This window comes from Saccopteryx bilineata, chromosome 4 (genome assembly GCF_036850765.1).
Source record: "Saccopteryx bilineata isolate mSacBil1 chromosome 4, mSacBil1_pri_phased_curated, whole genome shotgun sequence".
NCBI classification, from domain to species: domain Eukaryota; kingdom Metazoa; phylum Chordata; class Mammalia; order Chiroptera; family Emballonuridae; genus Saccopteryx; species Saccopteryx bilineata.
The window spans coordinates 79,689,338-79,700,024 of record NC_089493.1 but is presented as its reverse complement, the minus strand read 5'-3'; the positions used below and the strand labels follow the sequence as shown (position 1 = coordinate 79,700,024).

Here is a 10,687-nt window from a genome sequence, read left to right as displayed (position 1 = left end):
GAGAAGCAGATGATCACTTCTCCTGTGTGTCCTGACCAGGAATCAAACTCAGAACATCTGCATACTGGGCTGACACTCTACCACTGAGCCAACTAACCAGGGCCTCAGTTTTAAATTTGAAAAATCACCTGGCAACAACATTGTAAATAAACTAAAAAACTACCATTTTTAAATGGTTAAGTGTTATATGAATTTTTTCTTAATTTTAAAAAAGGGAAAGATCAAGCAGGCAGTTTGAAAGGCCCTTATTGCAATTTTTAATTATAATTGACCTTTGTTTGCTTTTTTTGTGTGTTTTTGTTTTTTTACAGAGAGAGAGAGTGAGAGAGAGGGATAGATAGGGACAGGCAGACAGGAACAGAGAGAGATGAGAAGCATCAATCATCTGTTTTTTCGTTGTGACGCCTTAGTTGTTAATTGATTGCTTTCTCAAATGTGCCTTGACCGTGGACCTTCAGCAGACCGAGTAACCAGTGACTTTGGGTCCTAGCTGGTGAGCTTTGCTCACACCAGATGAGCCCGCGCTCAAGCTGGCAACCTCAGGGTCTCGAACCTGGGTCCTTCCGCATCCCAGTCCTATGCTCTATCCACTGTGCCACCACCTGGTCAGGCCCTTTGTTTGCTTTTAGTGGCAATTTATAATCACTGTATATTTCTTAAGTTTGATTTTGGTTCAGTACCAGTTGACTTCAAAATTGAGTTTATTTGAAAAATAGTGTTAGGAAAATAAGTGTTATACATATCTTTTTGATTTAGTGATAAGAGGGTTACTTGTTTAAATGTTACTCTTTATTTTATGTATATATATGTGTGAGAAATTGACAGAAAACCTAAAAGTGTGATGTTGGTAGACTGCTTTTGAGATCCTTGTTATGTTATGCAGAGTGTTTCTTGAGGAATGGCTCATAAAATATGATGTCATTTGGTTTCCAAAATCCTATTTTTTCCTCCTGAGTCTTTATTTATGGAAAAGTATCTTCTTTTCAACCCTCCCTCTCCAGACTTGTTGCCAACAATTTTGAAGATGATTCCCATGTATCATCACCATTAGACCCGAATGGAAACTTCAATGTTGTCATTAAAGAGGAGCCTCTAGAAGATTATGACTATGAACTTGGTGAGTTTCCAGAAGGGGTCACTGTGAAACAGGAAGAGACAGATGAAGAAACAGATGTATACTCAAACAGTGATGATGATCCTATACTAGAGAAACAGCTAAAGAAGCACAATAAAGTTGATAACCTAGAAGCTAACCATCCATCTTCTAAATGGTTACCAAATAGCCCATCAGGTGTTGCTAAAGCTAAAATGTTCAAATTAGATGCCGGAAAGATGCCAGTAGTCTATCTGGAGCCTTGTGCTGTCACCAAAACCACAGTGAAGATTTCTGAGCTCCCTGATAACATGCTTTCTACATCTCGGAAGGATAAGTCTTCCTTGTTGACAGAATTAGACTATTTGCCTATGTACATTGAAAATTCCAGTGAGACTAGCTTTTGCTTAGGCCAAGAATCAGAAAATGGTCTTAGAAAACATTCACCAGATCTCAAAGTGGTACAGAAATATCCCTCACTTAAAGAACCTCAGTGGAAATATCCTGATATTTCTGACAGCATGAATACAGAAAGAACACTTGACAATTCAAAGAGTACAGCTGGGGATTCATTTCTAGGAAAAGAGGACTTGGGCAGAAAGAAAACAGCCATGTTTAAGATTTCATCAGTTTCTAAGACCGTGAATGCTAATCAGAATGTCCCTCCAAATGTCACTGGAAAAAGAGGAAGGCCACGAAAATTGAAACTTTCTAAGGCCGGGCGACCACCTAAAAACACAGGAAAATCTTTGACTTCTGCAAAGAACATTCCTATGGGCCCTGGGAATACCTTTCCAGATGTGAAGCCTGATCTGGAAGACGTAGATGGTGTTCTCTTTGTTTCCTTTGAATCAAAGGTAAGATGATCATTTCAGGATTCTTTCTAAGGCTAAGTAATTCTGAATTGTATACCTGCTGGATAACCAGCTTAAAATTTAGATGGTTTTTTTTTAAAGTATCCATTATGTGAAAGTATATGCATGGGGAGCCAAGTGTCTCCAAAATATTTGGTTTAGAATAATAGGCATCACTTAAGATATTTTGTTTGAATGAAGTTAAAAATTTATATCTGCTTTGATCTCAGGTTATGATTTTCTCACTGTACAGCTGGAATTTTTCAAATCTTCAGATCTTACTGAAATTTTCACCATTATGGACTTCAGAAAGGCTTAAGTAGCCCTGGTCGGTTGCCTAATGGATAGAGCATTGCCCCAGAGTGCTGAGGTCACTGGTTTGATTCTGGGATTGCCAGCTCAAGCCCCTCTCAAAGCTCTATCCTGAGGGTACCAGCTTAACACCTAGCTTGCTGGGTTTTTTTTGTTTTGTTTTTTTTTTCTTAAGCTGGAAACGGGGAGAGACAGCCAGACAGACTCCCGCATGCGCCCGACCGGGATCCACCAGGCACGCCCACCAGCGCCTGGGGCAGAGGCCAAGGAGCCATCCCCAGCGCCCGGGCCATCTCCACTCCAGTGGAGCCCTGGCCGCGGGAGGGGAAGAGAGAGACAGAGAGGAAGGAGAGGTTAGGGGTGGAGAAGCAAATGGGCGCCTCTCCTATGTGCCCTGGCCGGGAATCGAACCGGGGTCCCCCGCACACCAGACCGACGCTCCACCGCTGAGCCAACCGGCCAGGGCCCTTAGCTTGCTGTTTTGAGCTGCAGTTAGGACATGTATGAGAAACAGTCAGTGGATGCACAACTAAGTGGAATGAGTTAATGCTTCCTTCCCTCCCTCCCTCTTTTCCCCTACCCTCCTCTCTTTCAAAAATTTTTTCCATTGATTTTAGAGAGTGAAAGAGAGGAACAAAACTACTTGTTCCACACAGTTATATATTCATTGATTGCATCTCATACGTGACCAGGCGTTGACCCGTCACCTTGGCACGCAAAGACAAAGCTTTATCCATTGAACCACCCAGCCAGGGCCTGTGCCAGCTCTTTAACTAGATTATTTTTCATTTAGATTTTTATAGAATCCAATCTATAGAATTCTATTTTATAGAATCCAATCTATTTGTAAATAGAAGTTGATTTTTTCCTACTGGCTCTTACCCACTTTCCTTGCTAATTGCTAAGTAAGCTCTCTTTACATAGGCTTTAAGAAATCTATATGCAGCCTGACTAGGCTGTGGCACAGTGGAGAGAGTGTCCACCTGGGTTGCTGAGGACCCAGGTTCAAAACTGCAAGGTTGCCGGCTTGAACATAGGATTGTTGGCTTGAGCATGGGATCATAGACATGACCCCATGGTTGCTGGCTTGATGCCCAAAGTACCTGGCTTGAGCCTAAGTTCAATTTCTTGAGCCAAGGAATCACTAAGGTGCCACAACTACAAGTTGATGCTTCTCGTCTCGCTCCCTTTTGGTCAGCCTGTCCGTCTCCCCCTTAAAAAAATCTTTATACAGATTGGCATAAATATTGTTTTTGATCAGTTAGCTGAATATAGTCAGATTTTTTTCCCTTATTAAAGTGATGTTAATGTGGAAAATTTAGAAAATATCAAAAAGTTTCAAAAAGAAAAAATGCTCTGGTTTATGTTGAAACTTTTAGAAATGATACGAATTATGTTTTTGTTTTAAATATAGGAAGCTCTAGATATTCATGCAGTTGATGGGACAACAGAAGAACCCTCTAGTCTTCAGGCATCAGCCACAAATGACCCAGGTATTATATAATGATATAAAGAGAGACGTTTTGGGATTTGACTCTAGAAATGAAAGATGGGGTGTTTATTTTTCTGAGTGCATTACTAGTCTACTTCCATTATTTGTTTTGTGAGTAGGTTGCAGAGCAAGAATTTTCCAGTTGGAAAAGGAATTGATAGAAGATTTGAAGACCTTACGGCACAAGCAAGTGATACATCCTGGTCTTCAAGAAGGTAATATTCTCTTAATAATATATATAAAACTTAGGTTTAAATTTTGTTCTCTTTCTCCTCTCCTTCCACTGTTTCCTCTCATATCCCTTCCTGTTTTTCTTTCCTTTTCTATCTCCTTTCCCCCTGTCTTTGATTGCATTTCTCTGAGGGCCTCTCTAAGCTTACATTTTTCTCTTTTCTCCCTCCATGATTCTTCTCCCCTTAGTTTAAAAACATATCTAGGTTTTGTTTTGTTTTTTTACCCTAAGAGAAACCCTATTCTGAAGATAATTATCTTATCCTTGTGAAACATAATATCTTATGCATTAAAAAAATGTATCATCGACCTGTGGTGGCGCAGTGGATAAAGCGTCGACCTGGAATGCTGAGGTCGCCGGTACGAAACCCTGGGCTTGCCTGGTCAAAGCACATATGGGAGTTGATGCTTCCTGCTCCTCCCCCTGTTCTCTCTCTATCTCTCCCTCTCTCTTTCTCCCCCCTCTCTCTAATAAAAAATGAATAAATGAAATCTAAAAAAGTAAATAAATAAAAATTAAAAAAAAAAAAAGAAATGCATTCCTTTTAAAAAAAAAAAAATGTATCATCAGGAAGTGGTATTTTCTCTTTCTTAAAACACAGTATTTTCTTCCCTATTTCTTTTAAATTTTGTTTGCTTTTGTTTCTGTAGCTTTTTGGGAGGATGAGAGGGTCCTATTTATTCTTACATACTTAGTAATATATATATATATATATACATACATATATATATATATATATATTTTTTTTTTTTTTTCCCCATTTTTCTGAAGCTGGAAACAGGGAGAGACAGTCAGACAGACTCCTGCATGCGCCCTACCGGGATCTACCCGGCACGCCCACCAGGGGCAACGCTCTGCCCACCAGGGGGCGATGCTCTGCCCATCCTGGGCGTCGCCGTGTTGCGACCAGAGCCACTCCAGTGCCTGAGGCAGAGGCCACAGAGCCATCCCCAGCGCCCAGGCCATCTTTGCTCCAATGGAGCCTTGGCTGCAGGAGGAGAAGAGAGAGACAGAGAGGAAAGCGCGGCGGAGGGGTGGAGAAGCAAATGGGCGCTTCTCCTGTGTGCCCTGGCTGGGAATTGAACCCGGGTCCTCCGCACGCTAGGCCGACGCTCTACCACTGAGCCAACCGGCCAGGGCAATATATTTAGTTGTGTAAATGGAAGAATATTTTTCTCCTTTTGTGACTAAACATTTTATATATTTTATGTATTGACTTGTGACTGAACTGAAAATTTTCACTATCTCTGATTACGTTGCTTAATTCTTTTTTTAAAATAGTGATGAAGTCTGTTACACTTAACTGCTATTGTAGTAACTACTGAAATATTTTAGGTTTATTTTATATTATTTTATTTTTTATTCTGTGAGAGGAGGGGAAGCAGAGAGACAGACTCCTGCATGCACCCCCACTGGGATCCACTTGGCAAGCCCACTGTAAGTAGTGATGCTCTGCCCATTTGGGATGTTGCTCTGTGGTTCAGCAGCTGACCTTTTAGTGCCTGAGGCAGAGGCCATGGAACCATCCTCAGTGACCTGGGTCAACTTGCTCAAACCATTCGAGCCATGGATACAGGAGGGAAAGAGAGGGTGGGGGGGAGAGAAGCAAGACTGGGGGATGGGTGCTTCTCCTGTGTGCCTTGATTGGGAATTGAACCCAGGACATCCACATGCTGGGCCAGCACTGTACCACTGAACTAACTGGCCAGGGCTTGATTTATTTTTAAGTGAGGGGAGGGGAGGTAGACTCCCACATGCACTCCAACAGGGATCAACTTGACAACCACATATGGGGCTGATGCTTGAGTCAACGGAGCTATCCTCAGTGCCTGGGGCCAATGCTCAAACCAGTGGAGCCACTGGTTGCAAGCTGGGAAAAGAGAAAAGGAGAAGAGGGAGGGAAAGAGAAGCAGATGTTTGCTTCTCATGCGTGCCCTGACCAGGGATCGAACCCAGGATGTTTGCATGCCAGGCTGACACCTTATCCACTAAGCCAACCAGCCAGAGCCAGTGACTTTTTCATTTGTACTGTATATAAAAGATTGTAAGCCATGTCCTAATTTTTAGCTTCTTATATCTTTGATTTCAAGTGTGGTTCTTGGGGTAGTTTATTGAGTTTTTGACTGTTGTCAGTTTTCTTTTCAAAGGGGACTGTCTAGCTGATTTATATTATATAGATCATTTATATCAGGGGTCCCCAAACTACGGCCCGTGGGCCGCATGCGGCCCCCTGAGGCCATTTATCCGGCCCCCGCTGCACTTCCGGAAGGGGCACCTCTTTCATTGATGGTCAGTGAGAGGAGCATAGTTCCCATTGAAATACTGGTCATTTTGTCGATTTAAATTTACTTGTTCTTTATTTTAAATATTGTATTTGTTCCCGTTTTGTTTTTTTACTTTAAAATAAGATATGTACAATGTGCATAGGGATTTGTTCATAGTTTTTTTTATAGTCAGGCCCTCCAACAGTCTGAGGGACAGTGAACTGGCCCCCTGTGTAAAAAGTTTGGGGACCCCTGACTTAATGATAGTCTAAGCATTAGGTACTAAATGATTGATTTATAAAATGATCATTTATAATTCTAAATTAAATGGTAATTAAAGAACTTTTGATTTTATGTGAAATCACATATGATCTTGAAGTGTGCAAATCTCAATCCAAGTAATAAGGACTAGATACTGTGGATTATAATGGACAATCACAGTCATACCATATTTGTCTTGCTGTGTTAACATTTGCTATTGTTTATTGTCGGCTTTCACTTTTGCTATTTTATTTAAATAATATTCTTTTCCCCCATCAGTTAATTTACTCTTTATTTTCCTTCCAACTTCCATTTTTTCCTTATGTATGCTGATAATGTATAAATACAACATTTATATTGTGTTATTTCAACCTAATCCCACATATGAGTTAGTATTAGTTTTAGAGTTAAATATATCAGTAATCCCTGCTAGTTGTTGCTCTGGTTTTCCTATTATTTCCTGTTGGGTAAGGTTTGAGTTTTTTCCTTTCTTTATAGATGTTTTAGTCAAATCTGTAATTTTTTCCTTTGTGTAATGGAGCTTCAAAGTCAGGTGCCTATGGGAACTAAGCATTAAACATAAATAAAGTGAAATAAAGCCTGAATTTGTGGGTGGGGTTGGACTTTGGTGGGCTGGAGCACAGCTACCTCTTTTAAAGGGGCAGCTACATCCATTCCTGGATTGTTGTCATATGGGAATGTAGACTCAGTACTTTCAGAAATTTTCATGTTCAGTAGAAGCTGAAATCAATATTTTTATGTAATATCTTAATTTTTAAGTGATAGCAGCTGATAACTAGCTTTTTGGGCAAAGCTTTAAAAACACTGAGCCAAACAAAATGTGTATGAGCCATCAGTTTTCACCTGTTGTACATATTCTGCATTTGGTGTCAATGTCAAGTTTTTGCTTAATCCTCAGTAGTTAAAATGAATTCAACTGCATTCTTTTATGCATTTTCTTTTTCTTGTTTTAAATACATCTGTAATCCATGTGGTACTTAACTTTTCAAAAGGTGTGAGGTAGAGTTTTGTTTTAGATTATTTTTCTCTTATTTTATTTAGGCAGATGTTCTCCCTCCTAGCCCTCCCCCCCTTTACTTCTGTTTTTTTGTTTGTTTGTTTTAAGTGAGAGGAAGGGAGATAGACTCCTATATGTGCCCTGACTGGAATCCACCCAGCAACCGCCATCTGGGGCCAATGCTCGAATCAACTGAGCTACTGGCTGCAAGATGGGAAGAGAGAGAAGGGGGAGAGGGAGAAGAGAAGCAGATGGTTGCTTCTCATATGTGCCCTGATTGGGGAACCCAGGACTTCGTACGCCAGACTGATGCTCTATCCACTGAGCCAGCCGTCCAGAGCCCCTTTTTCTTAAGACATACAATTTAAAAGAATAACTTTAAATATTTGTACTGAGTGATCCCACCCCCTGGTCTATGAAGGTAATCAAAGTATTCTCCCAGATCTCTCTGAAAATTGACACTTGAAGTAATTTTTTAAATTTCAATTTTATGTCATGTTTCTTTGCCTTTCTTTTTTCTTTTTTTATTTTAAATATTAAAGTGACAGGAGAGAAGACAGACTCCCACATGTACCCCGACCAGAATCCACCTGGCAAGCCCTCTACCAGGGCAGAGCTTTGCCCATATGGGGCCACTGCTCTGTTGCTCAGCAACTGGCTTATTTTAGTGCCTGAGGCAAGGCCATGGAGCCATCCATCCTCAGTGCCTGAGGCCAACTTGCTTGAATCATTTGAGCCATGGCTGTGGAAGGGGAAGGGAGGTGGGGTTGGAGAAGCAGATGGTCACTTCTCTTATGTACCCTGACTGGGAATTGAACCAAGGACTTCCACACACTGGGCTGACACTCTACCACTGAGTCCACTGGTTATATTTCTGTAAAAACATTCCTACTTCATTGCTACCAAGTCAATTTTATGTCAGTTTTCAAGTAAACTTTTTACTTTAGGTAAGTTTTAGATTTGCAGCAAAATTGGGAACATGCTACAGAGAGTTTTCATGTACTCTGCACAATTTCCTCTGTTATTAACAACTAGCACTAGTATAGTAGTATGTTTGCTACAGTTAGTGAGCCAGTATTGATACAATATTATCTAAAGTTCATACTTTATTCAGATTTCTTTGGTTATTTTTCTCTGTTCCATGATCCCATGTAGGAAATGACATTATATTTAGTAGTCATGTCTCCTTAGGATCCTTGGCTGAGATGGTTTCTCAGACTTACTTTGTTTTTAGTGACCTTGACAATTTTGAGTAGTACTGTTCAGGTATTTTATAGAATATCCCTCATTGGGATTTGTCTGATGTTTCATGGTTACACTGGGGTTATATGTTTGTGGGAGGAATAATACCACAGAGATAAAGTGCCACTCTTATCTTGTTATATCAAGGCTATATATTATCAGCGTGATTTGTCACTGGCCTTTCCATTCTGTACTCTTTGGAAGTCACTGTGTAGCTATACTTAATGAATAGGGAGTTATGCTCTACTTTCTTTTTTCTTTATATGCTCCACTTTCTTGAGGTTGAAGTATCTCCATAAATTACTTAGAATTTTGCTGCAGCAGACATTTGTCTATTCATCCATTTGTTCATTCATTTGTTTATATCACTATGGACTTATGAGTTCTAATGTTAAATTCCTTTATGATAGTCTTTGCAGAGTTCTCTCCTTTTTCCTTTTTAGTTATTAAAAAATATTCTGAATGTAGTGTTAAAATTAATAGCTGGAATTTTTCTTATATATGTATCTACTTTTCTGTTCTTCGTTGACTATTTTCATAGGTGTTTATTCCTCTTGAGTTTTTGTGGATGCTTTATATTTCACTGGGTTTAGCTGGAGGCAGAAATTAACAGTTTATTACTTTAGCTGACTTTGAATCTAAAGATTTTTTTCCAGTTCTTTTAAAAAAAAATTTTATTTATTGATTTTTAGAGAAAGCAGAGAGAGAGAGAGAAAAGTGGGGCGGAAGGAGGAACAGGAAGCATCAGCTCATAGTAGTTCCTTCTTACATGTGCTTTGACTGGGCAAGCCCAGGGTTCTGAACCAGTTATCTCAGTGTTCCAGGTCCACACTCCCATCTATTGCACCACCACAGGTCAGGGTCCAGTTCTAGCTATATGGATCTTTTTTTTTTTTGCAATGGTGTAATATGTATTTAAGTATCTCAGCCCTGGTCAGGTAGCTCTGTTGGTTAGAACACTGTCGTGATATACCATGGTTGTGGGTTTGATCTCTGGTCAGGGCATATACAAGAATCAGCCAATGAATGCCTAAGTAAATTAACAAATTGATGTTTCTCTCTTACTCTGTTCTTCTCTTTAAAATCAATTAAAAAAAAACACATTTAGAATGATCTCCTAATAGGCAAAAAGGCAAAAGGCATTTGGGAATATAATTTTGTTTAATATGTGGAAAGGATTTTATTTTGGGGGGCTGGAATATGCTTTCTATGAATTATTTTGTTTCATTTTCTGTAAGCTAAAGTTACTCATATGAAACCAACTAAGTCTTGATTTTTCATGTATCTGTTACTTTGGGAAGGAATATTATGCAGGCACATATTTCAGGGTAGCTTCAGGATAGGCTAAATTGGGAATTACTTTGAACCGTGTTTGTGTGCCATTTAAGGCTTTAAAAAAATATGTATATTTAAAATAAAATGATGCTCTTGTTTTTAGGACTTAGTATCACTTTTGGGGGAAGGTGGCAGTTCAAAATACAAGTAAATGCAGAAAACAAAATACATAAAAACAGTCTCTAAATTTATTATATGGGTCAGATTTTGCATGTTTATCAACTTGGTTATCAATTTGGTACATTTTTAACAACTTAACCCTTTCAGTAGTACAAACGTTTATGTACGTCCTCACTGAAAGGGTTAACAAAAATCTCACTACTCAAGTAGTTAATTCCTATTTTTTTTACCTTTTCTGTAGTCAGCTGTTCTGGTATAGTTTTTGTCAACAACAATAGATACTTTTTCTTCTGAAAGCACTACAGTATTTCATTTTATTCTTTGTTTAGCGTTCAGTTCTCACTTGAATTTGTGTAGATCTTGCTTTCTAATTCCGCTCTGCTCTCCATCCCCAACTTTCCTAGTTAATTCCTACTTGTTGTAACTTAAGAATTAGACCTTCTGAAATGTTTTACCAGATTCCC

At 39.4% G+C, this 10,687-nt stretch overlaps 1 protein-coding gene across 19 annotated transcripts in view; it reads left to right on the top strand.

Moving 5' to 3' along the window:
- Positions 1-10,687, top strand: part of MGA (MAX dimerization protein MGA) — a 196,763-nt gene that overhangs the window by 109,608 nt on the left and 76,468 nt on the right. For all 19 annotated transcript variants that reach the window (XM_066276990.1, XM_066276986.1, XM_066276985.1 and 16 more), the window contains 3 exons: positions 1,002-1,950; positions 3,674-3,752; positions 3,871-3,966. In XM_066276990.1, coding sequence (XP_066133087.1) covers positions 1,002-1,950; positions 3,674-3,752; positions 3,871-3,966 — 1,124 coding nt within the window. The remainder of the gene's footprint in view (positions 1-1,001; positions 1,951-3,673; positions 3,753-3,870; positions 3,967-10,687) is intronic.